General features: G+C 46.5%; 1 protein-coding gene across 7 annotated transcripts in view; it reads right to left on the bottom strand.

The window, feature by feature from the left end:
* LOC137335138 (PHD finger protein 20-like) overlaps positions 1 to 17579 on the bottom strand; it is a 58773-nt gene that overhangs the window by 35198 nt on the left and 5996 nt on the right. For all 7 annotated transcript variants that reach the window (XM_068000268.1, XM_068000267.1, XM_068000272.1 and 4 more), the window contains exons 3-7: positions 15509 to 15680; positions 11829 to 11913; positions 8524 to 8612; positions 6789 to 7107; positions 2466 to 2606 (exon numbers count right to left, since the gene is read on the bottom strand). In XM_068000268.1, coding sequence (XP_067856369.1) covers positions 2466 to 2606; positions 6789 to 7107; positions 8524 to 8612; positions 11829 to 11913; positions 15509 to 15680 — 806 coding nt within the window. The remainder of the gene's footprint in view (positions 1 to 2465; positions 2607 to 6788; positions 7108 to 8523; positions 8613 to 11828; positions 11914 to 15508; positions 15681 to 17579) is intronic.

Genomic DNA, 17579 nt, shown 5'->3' with positions numbered 1-17579 from the left:
TCCCCGACTTCCTCCCTGGCCTCTACCGGTGTTACTCTGAAACCGTCGAATAGGAACTGGAAAAGTGTGGTGCTGGCATCTCTCTCTCTTTCACAGAAGGAGGCCATTCGGCCCATCGAGTCCGTGCTGGGCTCTTTGTAAGAGCAATCCAGGGTGGTCCCATTCCCCCGCTCTTTCCCTGTAGCCCTGCAACCTTTTTTCCTTTCAAGTATTTGTAGGAAAGGGCCAGGCTTTACTCAATCCCTTCAGTGATGGGAAACAGTGACTCACTGACTTGAGGATCAAAAGCATGAGGTTATGTTGCACTGTTTGGGGGGGGGGGGTACACTGTATTTGGGGCTCCAGCCCCCTGCGCCCCAATACATATTTTTAAATAGCAGCATCTCAATATTACTGAATCTACCATCAATGTCAACTGAAATTCTGAGGGAGTACCTTCATTCAAAGTAGTCTATAGACAAAAAGATATACAATAACACAAGAGAAATTCTGATCCACTTTTTTCTGAACATAAAGCTGATTTTCTTACCAAAATGGAGACCCTCAAGTGGGGTCTGCCTCCCAGCAAAGCTGTTCCAGTTACATCGCTGACAGGAAACATCCCAGAGCGACCATAATGGAACAGCAGGCGTCACAACTCCGAAACAGAATGAGAGCTGCTCCAAAGCTACGCAATTCCTGGAAACCGCGCTGTCACGGCGGGGAAATCTGCACTCCCGCCAAACAGCACGGTCTCCTGGGGTGTGGCAGCTCACAGGCTTCACGTTGCAGGCTTGCTGCTTGCTACGCAGTTACTCCTGGACGCAGCAGATGCCGCTGGTGATATCACCAGAGTGGGGACACAGACCTGGCTGAAGAGTCTCCGCGCCAGTTAAAAAAAGTTTTTAAAAAAAAAATGTAAAAAGTGTAAATAAAAATTCTGCCGAGGCTAACACATACCATTAAATATCTTACGTCTGCACGCACTTCCTGTCACAAAAAACCTTGCTTCCTGTTGTTATGCTTCTGTGACACTTTTGTGTCAACTTTTCCCGTTATAAATTCCTACGTCCACATTTATAATGAGAACTGCCCATGTAAACTTGTCACGCTGCAAGTACATTTTCTCACCACCTGTTTTGCATCGTACACTTCCTCAGCTGATACTGTAGAGAAATTCCTAAATAAACCTCAACTCTGCATGCTCTGGTCCCCCGCTCCACCTGAAGAGCGCACTTCACTGTAACTCCCCGCGTCCAACGCCACAGCTGTGGGTTGAATAAATCGGCAGAGGACTTTAAATAAAAGTACTCCTTAGTTTTCCTTCTCCTTTTAGCCATACCGTCCAGCTACAGTCAAAGCTATTGAAAATGTAAAGGATGGCAATTTTACACAAGTACATCTTAGAATTTTGTGTTTCTCACAAGTGAAGGGATTCGCAAAATTTCACATGTTCCCTCCCCCAAAGATTTATTGGAGTTATTAAAGAAACCCTGGTGTGACTGTGTTTTAAAAAAATCCAGGGTCTCTCAAAATGGCTGCGGTCAGACACATGGCCAAGGGCCGGCAGATTTGAAATTGGATTCTCCAACAGCTTGGCAGGCTCCGTGTTTCAGACAGGTTTCTTTGAACAATGCAGTTGCATTCACGCCCTGAGGCAAGCCATCAACGTTGCCAGCCTACACATCAAAATTCAAGCAGGAGAAATCCCAGGACAAAAGATAGCCCATCAAGGAACATTCGGAACAATGGAAAGCAGTTATGGAACAGATCAGTACAGGTACCGGCCATGAATGTAAATGGGCCAAGATCGGGACCCCCTTTTGTCTTACGTTTTCAGCCCAAATCGGACAATGGAGCAAACTGATGAGGCGCGAAATTAACCCATTACCGGGAGGGTATAACTGGGGCTCCCCAGTATCTCTCTCTCTCTCTTCTCTTCGCCTCTTGGCCCGGTCCTGTCTGCCTGCTAGCAACTAAGAAGGAAGGCCATCCAGTAAACCTCGCAACCATGTCGACGGCAGCAGCAGGACACAGGGGCCAGGCCTTTTCATCTGTTTCACCGGTGAGCATTAATTTTCTGGCTGCCACAAGACAACCTAGCTAGGTGTAAGGGTGGGGTTAAAGGGGTATTGCTAAAATTGTGATTTTAGAATTTTCCCTCGATGTGTCCGTTTCTTCCACCCCGTTAAGTGTAAGACTGTATTGCATCCATAGCGATTTCTTTTATCTTCTGTATAATACTGTTTACCTTGTAGTTTTTGTTTTCTTATTAATAAACATTGGTTTTCCTTGTACCAATCCACTGGTCTGTTCGTCTGTCCTTGTTACCGCCCGATAAGTCCTCAGCTCAGAATCAGGAAGGGGAAAGCGATTCGCAACCGCACAGCGGTCAGGGCAGTTCAGGAAAAACATAACTGGCTGACCTATAATAAGCCCGAGAAACAGTAAAAACCCCTTGCGCAATCACTTGACAGACCACTGACCTGATATCTTGCTATGCTTCGTTTGCTTCGGCTGGAGCGAGAGAGCTGAGGCAGACTTTCTCTTTCCTGATCCCGAACCCCCTTGGCGTGACGGAAGCAGTCTACGATCTTCCTGGGACGCAGCGCCCTTAGAATGATTACCTGGAGAAACACGCAAATGCGATGCAACTTGCAAATGTGAAATCTGAACCTTGTGAAACCAATCAAAAAACAAAACCTTTAAAGTTGGCGGGGTATCGGTCAGACGTTTCAAGGTGAGAAACAGAACGGTTTGGCACAGGTTCATATCCCACGGTTATCTGCAAGGAGTGTTACAACAGTGACTACGCTTCAAAAGTACTTCATTGGTTGTAAAGCGCTTTGGGACATCCTGAGGTCGTGAGAGGCGCTATACAAATGCAAGTTCTTTCCTTTCTTTTAAATCTCAGCTGCATCATCAAGGAAAGGTGCAAAGTGAGGGTCAACACTATTCATGTGCACTGCATGTTCAAGGAGATTTGGAGCAAGTTACCTGCCTGCCCTCTTGGCCGGGGAATGGAGTGTGGCATGGGTGGTCCAAAGTGGAGTTATACTTTTGGCAGGGTGGGGGGAAAGAAAAGCAGACAAAAACAAGGATATGTGAAAACAACTTTCATTTACATAGCTCCTTTAACATTAAAAAAGCCCCGAAGCACTTCACAGAAGGGCAAGGAAAAACAGATGCTGAAGCAAACGAGGCGACATGAGGAGAGGTGATCAAAAGCTTGGACAAAAAGATGGGTTTTAAGGAGGGATTTAGAGGAGAGGAAGGTGGAGGGATTTATGGAGGGAATTCCAAAGCTCGAGGCCTAGGCAGCGGAAAACACAGCCGCAAATGGTGGGATAAAAGGAGAAGGATGCATAATAATGCAAATAAGCAAAACTATTACTGTTACTGCAAATGAAACAAGATGAACATTAGAATCACATCATGAATGGGTGTTATCCACCCATGTGACTACACGGGTGGATAACACAATGATTCTTTACACCAAGTGACCTCAAATGGTTATCACTTGGACTGTTTGTACAGGCTACTCAAGTTCAGATACACTCGCTCTCTCTTTCCACTCCTCTTCACTGGGGCAATAGGCCCACAGAGACCAGTAACGCTCCAGTACAGTGCCAAGGGCCATTCTTCATGTCTAAGTCTGGATAATGCTGACACACAATTTCAGTACGCCTTTTCTAATAAAAACCCGTAAGGAGACACTGGGTTGCCCAGGTGTCACCAAACAAAGAAAAGTGCCCCCTTTTTAAAGGGGCACAACTAATGAAGAACTAAACCACAAAACAAAGGAAATTTATAAAATTAAATAGTAACACCCGTGTCCAGTACACACTCCAGTCCCTGCGGAGCGCCCACCGGTTGCGGAAGGCCTCGAGTGTACTGGTGGACACCGCGTGCTCATTCTCCAGGGCCACCTGGGCACGGACAAGACCGCAGAAGAGAGGCAGGCAGCCAGAGCGACCCCCCCACCACCCACCCAATCCATGGGCGGCATCCAATCAGAACCTGTGGATGGCCACCTGGGCCAGGCCCAGGGGCAGACCCACGAGGAGGTCCTCCGATCCCCCCATAAGAGATAGGAGCAGGAGTAGGCCATTCGGCCCCTCGAGCCTGCTCCGCCATTTAATGAGATCATGGCTGATCTGATTTTTACCTCAACTCCACTTTCTCGCCCTTTCCCCATATCCTTTGACTCCCTTGCTGATCAAAAATTTGTCTAACTCAGCCTTGAATGTATTCAATGACTCAGCCTTCGCAGCTTTTTGGGGTAAAGAATTCCAAAGATTCACGACCCTCTGGGAGAAGAAATTCCTCCTCATTTCCATCTTAAATGGGCGACCCCTTATTCTGAGACGATGCCCTCTAGTTTTTGATTCCCCCATGAGGGGTAACATCCTCTCAGCATCTACCCTATCGAGTCCCCTCAGAATCTTGTATGTTTCACTAAGATCTCCTCTCATTCTTCTAAACTCCAATGAGTATAGACCCAACCTGTTCAATCTTTCCTCACAAGACAACCCTTCCATACCCGGAATCAACCTAGTGAACCTTCTCTGAACTGCCTCCAATGATTAAGTAAGAGCACCAGAACTGTACAGTACTCCAGGTGTGGTCTCACCAGCACCCTGTACAGTTGAAGCATGACTTCCCTGCTTTTATACTCCACCCCCCTAGAAATAAAGGCCAATATTCCGTCTGCCTTGCAGATTACCTGCTGCACCTGTATGTTGACTTTTTGTGTTTCATGTACGAGGACACCCAGATCCCTCTGTACCGCAGCATTTTGTAGTATTTCTCCATTCAAATAATATTTTGCTTTTATCTTTCCTCCCAAAGTGGATGACTTCACATTTTCCCACATTATATTCCATCTGCCAAATTTTTGCCCATTCGCTTAACCTGTCAATATCCCTTTGCAGACACTTTGTGTCCTCATCGCAACTTGCTTTTCCACCTATCTTTGTATCATCAGTAAATTTGGCCACAAGACACTCTGTTCCTTCATCCAAGTCATTGATATATATTGTAAATAGTTGAGGCCCCAGCACTGATCCCTGCGGCACCCCACTAGTTACAGATTGCCATTTTGAAAATGACCCTTTTATCCCGACTCTTTGTTTTCTGTTAGTTAACCAATCTTCTATCCATGCCAGTATATTACCCCCAACACCATGAGCTCTTATCTTGTGCAGTAATCTTTTATGTGGCACCTTACCAAATGCCTTTTGGAAATCCAAATATACTGCATCCATTGGTTCCCCTTTATCCACCCTGCCCGTTACTTCCTCAAAGAACTCTAATAAATTTGTCAGACACGATTTCCCCTTCATAAAACCACGTTGACTCTCCTTGATTGTATTATGAGTCTCCAAATGTCCTGCTACTACTTTCTTAATAATGAACTCTAGCATTTTCCCAATGACAGATGTTAGGCTAACTGGTCTATAGTTACCTGCTTTCTGTCTCACTCCCTTCTTGAATAGGGGTTCTATGTTTGCGGTTTTCCAATCCACTGGGACTTTCCAGAATCTAGTGAATTCTGGAAGATCACAACCAATGCATCCACTATCTCCGTAGCCACTTCCTTTAAGACCCTCGGATGCAAGCCATCAGGTCCAGGGGATTTGTCAGCCTTTAGACCCATTAGTTTACCTAGTACTTTTTCTCTAGTGATAGTGATTGTTCTTAGTTCCTCCCTCCCCCTTTGACCCTTGATTTTCTACCCACAGTCGTGAGACTGAAGTGGAGCTGGAAGTTGAGGAGCAGTTTCTTCCTTCCAATGGTGGGAAAGGGGCGGCAACCTCTGACGGTAAACAAAAATATGAAAAACGGTCTCGACCAGGCCGCAAAAAATTACAGGCGGCCCGGGAGTCCGCAAAATAACATAAAAACCTGTTTGACGGAACTGCTCCCCGAAACACTCTCCACCCCAGATCCCCAGTGGTCCAAGGGAAAAGCCTACAGCACCTGGTATTCCCAGACTGTCTCCCATCCAAGTACTAACCGAGCCTAACTCTGCATATCTTCCGTGATGGAACTGGACCGGACGCTATCAGAGCACCGTGGAAGTCGGCGCAATTTCAGTACGGACCACTCGACAACCATTAAAAGCAAGAACCCTGGGTGAGTTTTCCCGTCCCTAACCTAGCCCAAAAAGGCAGTGATACCAAATGCAAGGCTCCCACCACCACCCCGGGCTGAGGCCTGGCAACTCAACAGCGATCAGGGATAAAGGCTCAGTACCACATCCTGCCACGTTACCGTTGAGTCACTGTCAATTTCTCATTGTTAGCCGTGGCTCAGTGGTAGCACTCTCGCCTCTGAACCAGAACGTTGTGGGTTCAAGTCCCACTTCAGAAACTTGAGCACAACACGTAGGCTGGCACTCCAGTGCAGTCCCGAGGGAGTGCTGCACTGTCAGAGGTGCCGCCTTTCAGATGGGACGTTAAACCGAGGCCCCGTCTGCCCTCAGGTGGACGTTAAAGATCCCATGCCACTATTTCAAAGAGCTGGGGATTTCTCCTTGGCGTCCTGGCCAACATTCATGCCTCAACCAACATCACTAAAATAGATTATCTGGTCATTATCTCACTGCTCTTTGTGGGACCTTGCTGTGCGCAAATTGGCTGCCACGTTTCCTACAGTACAACATTGACTAAACGTCAAAATTGGCTGTAAAGCGCTTTGGGACGTCCTGAGGTCATGAAAGGCGCTATATAAATGCAAGTTCTTTCTTTCTTTCAATAGAAGCCCAAGTTCAAACTCTTACTAGCCCAGTTCACATTGCACCTCACCTGCAAGTCCCACAGACGGGGGCCTCCCACGTTTTCTTTTTTCCTCGGGCTTGCCTGGCTCACTGCGGGGCGGTGAAGTCTGCTGCGATGAGGTCTGCGGTGAGCTTTTCAGTTGCGCGGGCCGTTCCGGGGAGGTGCCGTGCGAATTCTTTTGCTCCAAGTCCTGCTGTGCCGGCTTTGCCTCTTCCTCCTTCTTCTCCGCAGTCTTGTTCTCCCTGGCCCGCTCGTCAACGAGGGACGAGGACGCCCTCTCGCGGAACCGTTCCCTTCGCCTTGCACTACCTGAGCCGTTCTCTTTATTCCTCCCACTTGCCACATTCTGTAAATGAATTGAAACAATGCCTCGCATCAGACGCCCTAAATAGATAAGTCAACAGGAGAACAACTCTGGTCAACAGTAGCACACCTCACCACTGGGTGATAATATTCCGATTCGCGCCAACAATACCGAAATGTCAGCTGGAAGACATCATACGACAGCAATATCTTTTGTAGCTTTATTTACTTTTCTATAAAATTATTCATTTTAGTCACCCCGCCCCACAAAAAATTCCCTACCGAGCGGATAGGTAGACGACCTGCTTTTGAGCTGAGTCGCCACGGAAAGGCCTTCTGTCCACTTACCATCGCCCAAGCGGAGATAAGTCATCCCAGCATTTGCAGTAACCGCCAGACAAACCAAATCACCTAATTTCTCAACACATGTTCGCTGCTAAAACCTGTACTGATTGACTCTAAAAGACAAACAGATTTTTCGATAAATTTTTTTTTTTGAAGACTTGATTACCGTAAACTCCTTTCGTTTTGAATGCCAATGATTTGACACTTGTTCTCAGAATTACTGCAAAAATTTGCAGCCTTCCAAAATAATTGGTTGTTGTTCTGTCACGGCCATGGTATCACAAAGTGACCGTGGGTCACTTTTTAAAATGAGCAGAACAGGCAGTCAATTGGAAAAATTTAATGGCCATGGATCTAGAGGGACAGGAGTAGGTCGCTCAGCCTCTCGAGCCTGTTCCGTTGTTCAATTAGATCACGCCTTATCTGTCTCTCAATTCCATTTAGCAGCCTTTGTTCCATATCCGTAGATACCCTTAACTAATAAAAAAGATCTATCGATCTCAATCTTGAAAATTTCATTTGTCCCCCAGCATCCATAGCCTTTTGAGGGTGGGGGGGGGGGGGGGGGGGGGGAGTTTTCCAGATTTCCACGACCCTTTGTTTGAAGAAGTGTTTCCTGGCGTCACCCCTGAACGGCCTAGCTCTAATTTTAAGGTTATGGCCCTTGTTCTGGACCCCCCCCCCAACCAGCGGAAACAGTTTCTCTGTACCTACTCTTTCAAATCCTTTAATCATCTTAAACACCTCGATCAGAACTCTGCTTTATCGTTTCCTTTTCATCAAAGGACAGAAAAGTTGAGGAAACTTTAGCCTGCGCAGCACAACACTCGTGAGGAGCATAAACACCAGCATAGACCAGTTGGGCCGAATGGACCGTTTCTGAGCTGTAAATTCTATGCAACGCACTGGAACACGAGCGCAGCAGGAGTTATTGTCTCTCCCCAAACAGACTGCACAAAGGGCCACGTGGAGCTGTCTTGTGACAGGGTTATACAACAGCTACATTTACATAGCGCCTTACCCCATCACCAAAATATCTCAAAGTGCTTCACACAATGAATTACTTTCGGAGTGCAGTGCCAGTCATTATGTTGGCAGAAGATTTGAGCCGTACCTTCTCCCTTGAGGATTTGGGAACAGGTTTGACGTGGATTTTCTTCACGGTTTGAATAACCCCGTCGTAGAACTCCACCGTGTAAGAAGCTGAAACACAGAAAACACAGTGCAGGTCTCAGTATGTCCCGCCTCCCATGTCACAAGGCTATGCAGGCCTCAGAATCTTAAAGGTGACTGTCATCAGAATAAACAAATTTCCTCTCCTGCCACCCCTCACCCCCCCCAAAATCAGTCTCCCATGCCATCTGTCTAAACATCAGTCCTTATTTTCATCTTTTTTTAAAAATTCATTTTCGGGATGATGGCATCACTGGCAAATCCGGCATTTATCGTCCGTCTCTGGCTGTCCATTTGCTGGGCCACTTCGGAGGACAGTTAAGAGTCAACCACATTGGTGTGGGACTGGAGTCACATATAGGCCCAGACCAGGTAAGGACGGCAGGTTTCCTTCCCTAAAGGATATTAGTGAACCAGTTGGGTTTTCCCGAAAATCTGCCAGCTTCAGGGCCCGTTTTTACTGATTCCAGTTTCTTTTATTTCCAGGTTTTTATTAAAACTGAATTGTCACGGTGGGATTTGAACTCACGTTCTCTGGAATATTAGTCCAGGCCTCTGGATTGCTAGTCTGGTAACATAACCCCCACTCCACCGATCGATAATCCTCTGTGGTGCCCAGATAACTGGTATTGCATGAAAGCATATAGTGCCCTCGGAAGGGCGGAGAAGGGAAGCCTCACGGAATCCATAAAATTGAGCTACAGACCCAGTGCGACTGCTTTTTATTTTTTTTTAAAGCGGGTCAGAGCTAAGGACCGTATAACAGCAGCTAATTTCAGCTGGTGGGAAGACTTGAAATGTTAAAAGCCCATCATGTAGACCGCACAGCTCTGCAACTATTGGGTACATTAACGTTGTGGGTTTCCCCGCCTGACGGTAATGGAGCATGTCTGCTCTTGTTAAATACGAACTCCAGAGAATTACTCGAGCTGGACATAAGCTTCACACGGGGACAATCTCCGCACACTTTTAAAATAATTTGGCCTGGACCCTACGAAGGATTACACGTGCTTTTCACGGGGGCAGTCTTTGCTCCTTTACTAACCTGGGCTGTGCAAAAAAAAAATTACAAATTCGCACAGCCTGAAAATCGGGGCGCAGTCCCGAGGCAAGGCTCGTCTTGGACTCAAAATGTTACAATGCAAGCGACCAAAGTACTTCCAAACTGGAAGCAGATTACACGCAGAGCATTAGATAAGAACGGAAGGAACCACTTCATTCTGCGAGAAAGATAGCACAGCACATGAAAAGCAAAGGTATCCTCTGGTTTGTTCTGTGAACTATTCAGTGTACATTATGTACCGAATTGTTTATTTCTTCTCCTGCTATATGTCTTTCGGTTGAACTGATAAGACTTTGTTATCCTTTCGCCTACATCATTCCAACAGGCACCCGTGCTTGGTGCATCCATGTGTGTATAGTGGCAAAGAGAAGTTTAAGTCTATCGCCGTCCCAATGGTTCAGGCACCATATAAACAAACCCTCTGTCTCTCAGTCACGCAGACCCAGGTTCAATCGGTGACTTGTGCCGAGTCAGCTGACCTTAGCCGGGCAACAGGGATGATAATCCTAGAACTGGCCACAGTCTCCCTGGGCTAGGGAAGGCAGTAGAGGAAAAACGCAGTAACCCCCTACAGGAAGCGTGCGCCGCATGTATGTGTGCGTGTGTATTTACATCAGGTGAGAACAGGATCAGACTCAACTACAGCGTCTTCTGCGACTGAAGCGCCTTAGGACGTCAAAGGCACTATATAAATGCGAGTTGTTGTTGTTGTAGGCAGCCTGCCGACAATCACCAACAATGCTCACGTGAATAAAGGGTGATTTGGGTGAGTGAGGAAGTGGGGGCGACTTCATTAAGGGAAAGGGAGAAAATTTGAAGAGAAGATTGCAGAGAAAAATAGAATGAAGAGCAGCGTCTGTTACACACAATCGTAAGGAGCTGGCCGTGAGTTTAAGGCTGGAATTTTTCCTGCTTAAAGCATCACTGAATTAAGAATGAGTGAAGTCTGGTTCTTTTTTCTCCTCCCAAAAAGCTATCCCCTCCTCTATGTCACTATTTTAAAAGCCCAATATTTCAAATCTATTAGAGGGCTGCAAGAGCAGCACTAGTGACTTCCCTCTCATTGTTTTGGGAAAGCTCCTCACATTTGCTCACTTTATGACTATCAGTTGGAAAGTGCACTTCCCAGCGCTGCAACTGAGCCACACAGAGACCAGGAAGATCCCAGGTTCAATTCCTTAAGAACTTCCTCAACATTTGGCTAAAATCATGATTTTTCTTACAGAAAATAACTTTTTGGGATACAGTATATGAGTAACTGGAGACATGACATGTGGTAAGTGTAGCGTGATTGGGAGGAACAGGTGACTTTGGACCTATGGCTCCCAAAGCTCTCCACCGCTGGGGTTTTCCTCATGCCATGTCTGGGTCTGTTGTAGACTAATTGATAGAGATCGTTTGCCATCATTAGTCAACAACTCCATTATCATTGCATCATGTGACTACCAGGATGGCAGACGGTGAACCAGATAAATCGTGGTGCTCAGCTGCATAACTGCATGCCCGAGATTGAGAAGTCACGGTGTTGAAGAATCACAGGTGCAAACCTGAGCCACGGCATTGTAGTGCAGTGTGTTACTGCACCAACGTGCCGGGCCACCAGACTGTCTTTCTGTGTCTGTCGCCAACGCGGTCTGGACTCAACGACGTTCTGCTTTTCTCTCCTGAAGTAGGGCAGCTTGCATCGTGCCTTTTCTATACTCAGCAAGTAGGTGCAGAATGCAGCAAGACTCAACCTCCAGTGTAGCAGCCAGCTCCAAGGGCGCCCCCAAAACTGAGTGCAATTAAGAGACCGTCTGGCTAACATCCAGAACTCACCCTGCGGGCAACGCCTTACTGCTTCATGGAACAACACCCTGAGAGAGTAGGTGTTTACTCAGAACAGGGAAATAGTTTCCAAAACTGATCTAAATAGATGCAACTTGGTTTAATTATTCATAAATAACTTTGCACTTCACCCTAATATCACAGCAGAATTTGTAGGGACCGAACTCAGCGTTACAATTAGCGATTTTATACAAATAAACCCTCTCGCGCGCTCTCACTTTTCCTCTTGACGGTTTGTTTTCAAAAGGCAGCGACTGCATTTTCGCAGCACTGCCTTCCCAAACTTCAAAACAAAAAACCTTGCGGCTGGACTTCCCAGACTGCGAACACATGATTCCGTCACCACTCGCACTCACCATCCTTGTTGACCGAAATAACTTTGGCCGGGTAGAACCGACAGTCAGACCAGCAGGCCAACACCTGCTCGCTGGGGCGGAACTCCTAAAAATCGAACACAGCGAAAAAGAAGGAAAGGTTATCCGAGCCTCTGATGATGCCAACTTAAATCTTAAAAAAGTAACTGTAATAAATAGCTTGCATACTGAATTCAATACAGTCCCCACCAACTGTAGCGGGTGCTACAGTTGGTGTTAACACAATTTGCCCGCTATACGTGGCAAAACCATAAAGATAAGTAACCAACATATTTTTTAAAGAAACAGGAAGTCTCCTCTTAGCAACTGCCTCTCCTAATTGTTAGCAGTTGCATCCAGAATCTCATCGCCGAGGGCAATCGCACTAACTGGGTGTTAACAGCTGATTGAAGCCGCTGGGAGATCCGGCTTTGCCTGAAATCAGCATAGCCTTTTAAAATCGGTAGGTACTTAATTGAACTGCCCGAAATAGTCAGCGCCTTGGTAATGGACTCCTATGGTAACGGCAAATGGTAAGCGATCTTTGCCCGATGTAAGCGCACTGGTGGTACTGCATTAAAAACAAAATCAACACTGGTAAAATACAGCATAGAGGGTGTGCTTTCAGGCATTTTTGCACGGCCACAGTCCTGCACCAACACGTACTGGCCTGCCTGGCTCTCACCATTTTTTTTAAGGCTCATTTTTAATAGAAATTCTGCCAAGATATTGCTCGCACTCAAGAGTTGTTTGTTCCAAAAGGTGGAGAGGGGTAACAGCATCGTCTCTGGAGCAAGCTGGAACAACCGTGGGGATTGTTTTCCGAGGCGACGGCATCATCTTGTGGGGGAAACTAAGCACAGCAGGAATGACTGCTATTACTCAGTGATTTTGATGGATTGGACGGGGCTCGACAGCATAATCAACGCAAGAATTTTTTTTTATATGTGGCCTTACACTCCAATGGCAGGTAGGCAGGGAAATCGGTCACCTCCGCACAGCATGAAACAAGCATTTAAGAGTCACTGACAGCAGTTAACCATTAAGAACTTTGCGACAGGTGTCAAAATGGGTCACGTACTGCTGGTTTCAGAATTCTTACAAAAAAAAGAGGCAGGTATTCCTCCAGTTATTGCGTGCGTCAACAACTTGCATCTGTCGAGCAACTTTAAGGTAGAAAAACGCCACAAAGCACTTTAGTGGCACAGTTTTTTAAAAAATGGACTCTCTGCCAAAGGAGATATTAGCCGAGGTGATCAAAAGCTTGTTCAAAGACATGGGTCTAAGGAGGTGGAACGTAAGAAATAGGAGCAGGAGTAGGCCAAAAGGGACCCTCTAGCCTGCTCCGCCATTCAATAAGATCATGGCTGATCTTCGACCTCAACTCCACTTTCCCGCCCGATCCCCATATCTCTTGATTCCCCTAGAGTCCAAAAATCTATCGATCTCAGCCTTGAATATATTCAACGACTCAGCATCCACAGCCCTCTGAGGTGGAGAGTTTCAAAGGTTCACAACCCTGAGTGAAGAAATTCCTCCTCATCTCAGTCTTAAATGGCCGACCCCTTATCCTGAGACCATGCCCTCTAGTTACAGGCTCTCCAGCCAGGGGAAACAACCTCTCAGCAACCACCCTGTCAAATGGAGACATTTAGGGAGGGGATTCCGGAGTGGGCTAAAGGCACGGCCACCAACAGTGGGGCGGGGGGGAACGTACAAGACGCGGGAGTCAGAGGAGCCGAGAGTTCTGGGTGGGGGGGGGGGGGGTTTGTAGGGCTGAAAGAGGTTACAGAGGTGGTGGGGGGGGGGGGGGAGGGGGGCGTGAGGCCATGAAGGGATTTAAACGCGAGGATGAGAAATATAAACTTGAGGCGTTAGGGGCCTAGAAGCCACATCAACTGCATTTCTGAACATTTCCTTTCTTCCATATTTATACCAACAAAAAAAAAATCAAACGTTTTATGATTTCACTGGAACTATCAGAGAGGAAATCTTCACCGAAGTTTTTACAATAGTGCAACTCGAGGGGGCAAAAGAATTACTGCCCCAAAAACATCAGCCTATACTTTTTTGTCCTTTCACCATTCCATTTTTTTAATAATTCTGTATAACCGCTCCTGCTCATACTCTTCAAAATAATCCCCACCAAGAAGCTTTTAAGAGTTGAATTAAGAGAGGGTTACATATACCAAAAATAAATTTTAATTTGTAGGTTGGGGAAAACACTGCAATTAGAAAAGGAAAAACACATTATTCAGTCCTCCACCGTCCCTATTCAAACATGAATCAGACAGCGTCAAAATCCAGGGGGGAGATGAGGAGAAATTTTCTTCACGCAGTGCGTTGTTACGATCTGGAATGCGTTGCCTGAAAAGGCGGAAGCAGATTCAATAGTTACTTTCAAAAGGGAATTGGATAAATACTTGAAAAGGAGAAATTTGCAGAGCTATAGGGAAAGAGCAGTGGGGTGGGGGGAAGGGAGGGAAAGAGTGGGACTAATTGGATAGCTCTTTCAAAGAGCCAGCAGAGACTCAATGGGCCGAAGGGCCTCCCTCTGTGCTGTATGGTTCTATGAATATTGTTCTGGGTTCCCACCTCTGTATTGAGGTGTTGTAGTGATGAGACACTGCTTGAAATTAGATTAGTCCAATTTGTCCCAGGCACTGGTCTGGGCCCACCCTGGAGTAATGCTGTAAGAGCTCTGGTCACTGACTACATTCCGGCACTGGACAGGATACAGCGAAGGACGGTTACATTGGATTAGACATCTGAGCTACAAGCAGAGGCTACGGAAACCAGAAACCGTTTACACCAGGGAAAAGGGAGGATCTTAATGAGATAGTGAAGACTCCAAGAGGTTTAGATCAACTGAACCGTGATATGCTTGGGGCTAATCACAAACTACACCAGAAAGGGGATGGACTCGAGCTCAGAAGGGGGAAGGTGAACAGACAGTTTGCATTTATCTACACTACATAGAGGGTGGTGAATATATGGAACAGGATGTCCAAGGAAGCAGAGGGGGACAGCAGGATAATGGATAGCCATCAAGGCGTATGAAAGACAAGAGCAGCAGGTGGTATTACTTAAACTTTAAGACCGAGCAGACAGAATACAATGTTCGCTTCCCGTCCTTTGTGTCCCCAAGTTATTAAAATAATGTAACTTTATGGCTACCTGATGGAAAGCGTCCTTCCCAGTGGTGCAAGTGAGCCTTACAGACTGGAAAGATCCCAGGTTCAATTCCTGGTCATGGTATCATAGTAAGTGCAGCACAGGAGGAGGCCATTCGGCCCGTCGTGCCTGTGCCAGCTCTTTGAAAGAGCTATCCATTCCCCTGTAAATATTTTCCCTTCAAGTATTTATCCAATTCCCTTTTGAAAGTTACTATTGAATCTGCCGCCACGACCCTCTCAGGCAGCGCAGTCCAGATCATTACAACTCGCTGCGCAAAAAAATGTTTCCTCATGTCGCCTCTGGCTCTTTTGCCGAACACCTTAAGTCTGTGTCCTCTGATTGCCGACCGGTTCTGCCACTGGAAACAGTTGGTCCGTGCTGGAACTGCATCCCAGCAAGAGGGAGGCGACCATTTACTTAAGAACTTCCTCTACATTTGACTATCATGAATTGTCCCATCAAAATTTTTTAAAAATGCGCCAACGTTGCCAAAGTAATATATTTACCACAGTTGGCTCGTCCAGCTTTGCTCCCTCTTTCCGCAGCAGCGGTCTCTCTAATGGCCGCAAATACACGCTGTCCCAGCTGAACCATTCGTCGTATCGATGATTCCAGCGCTTGAAGTGGATTAGCACCTTTCCCTCTTCATTGTCGATCTTTTCTATGTGCGCCGTGTACCTGTAGAAACACGAGGAAACTGCTAAATCAGGACCACTCCAGAGGTACGAGATCAGTCCCAGTCCGCCCCCACGGTACTGCAACGCCACGATATTCTGCAACTTGCCTTCTTATTTCAGGTCAGTGTCAAAACCAGGCAATAAAAATAAATCTTAAGACAGGCGAAGACAAGTGGCCAATTTACTTGAGTGTACAGCGAAAGTTCTCTCAGGTGGACGTAAAAGATCCCATAGCACTATGTTTCCCAGTGCCCTGGCCAGTATTTATCACTCAACCAACACTAAAAAAAGACTTTCTAGTCATTATCACACTGCTGTTTGTGGGAGCTTCCTGTGCGCAAATTGGCTGCCGCGTTTCCTACATCACAACAGTGACGACACTTCAAAAGTACTTAATTGGCTGTAAAGCGCTTTGGGACGTCCTGAGGTTGTGAAAGCCGCTATATAAATGCAAGTTCTTTCTTTCGTGCTACATCTCGTGCGTCATAACTTCTAACCCCACCAGTAAGAGCACAGCGCTTGTCAAATTAAAAACCAAACCAGAAATAGCAAAGAGTAACAAATTCAAATAGTCCTGCCAGATTCAAACAGCTGATTTGTAAGTTAGCTTTGGCCTGGAATTACACATAATTCAATTTTAATTCGGCAGGGGTGGTCAGCTGGTACTAAATAACTTTACTGCAATCAAAACATTGCTAAATTGATTGTGAAAGTCCCGTTTTTACTGTATCCTACAGAGCTTCCTAACATACAACTAAACGGCACACTAAGACAACAACAACTTGCATTTATATAGCTTCATCGTAGTAAAACGTCCCAAGGCGCTTCACAGGAGCGTTATCAAACAAAATATGACACACAGCGATGTAAGAAGATATTACGACAGGTGACCAAAAGCTTGGACAAAGAGGTAGGTTTTAAGCAGCGTCTTAAAGGAGGAGAAAGAGATAGAGAGGCGGAGGGGTTTAGGGAGGGAATTCCAGAGCTTAGGGCCGAGGCAGCTGAAGGCACGGCCGCCAATGGTGGGCTGATGAGGATCGGGGATTTGGAAAGGAGAGAGTTGCAGCAATATCGCACCTCTATCTCAGAGCAACGAGGTCACTGATTTTCCTCAACAATGAATTCCTAATCACGGCTGAATTGCCTCGGAAGGCAGAGATGAGGGGCTTCCCCCAAATAATCGGGCAGGCTGGGTCACTCTCTGATGCCCCCCTATCCCTTGGCTGGGAGCAGCGCTGGCCCTGGGAGCAGGGCACCCTCCCTGCTCTCTAGGCTGTGGAATTAAGAATGCTTCAAGGAAACCCAAAGGATTGGAAAACAATACTTTACGAAGTTTATACATGGGTCAGAATGGAGACAAGTGGTGAACATTATATATATAATTGTCCGATAGGTGATCCCAGCCTCATATCTGGCCTCCAACTTCTCTCTGCACCGCAACCTTTGTCTTGATTTTATCAGTTCAGTTACGGTTAATGTCCCACCGAGCTTCTCTCTCATTCCTCCAGAGCTGCGGGGAGGGGAAAAAAATAATTGTGCCTTGTCTTCCTGCTCCCTACATCCTCGTGATATTGAAATTAGGCCTCCAAACCGTAACGCTCCTCATCTCCCTCGAACTTCCTTCCCCCCCTCCCTCCTCCTCCTCCTCCTCCCACCTCCACTTACAATCTACCGGCTTTATAAAACCCCAACTCGATGTCGCCTAATTGCTGCTCGATTTGCCTCCTCTCATCTCTGTAACTCTTTTCGACCTTGGTCTCGGACACGACGGGCCTTTTGCTCTTCAACTAGATTTCTCAGTTTTAAAAAAAAATTACGACCGGAATTACAAAGGGAAAAGAGCCGGCACAGGCACGATGGGCCCAATGGCCTCCTTCTGTGCCGTATCATTCTATGAAAT

Source organism: Heptranchias perlo, chromosome 19 (genome assembly GCF_035084215.1).
Source record: "Heptranchias perlo isolate sHepPer1 chromosome 19, sHepPer1.hap1, whole genome shotgun sequence".
NCBI lineage: Eukaryota > Metazoa > Chordata > Chondrichthyes > Hexanchiformes > Hexanchidae > Heptranchias > Heptranchias perlo.
This window is presented reverse-complemented; position numbering and strand designations above follow the sequence as displayed.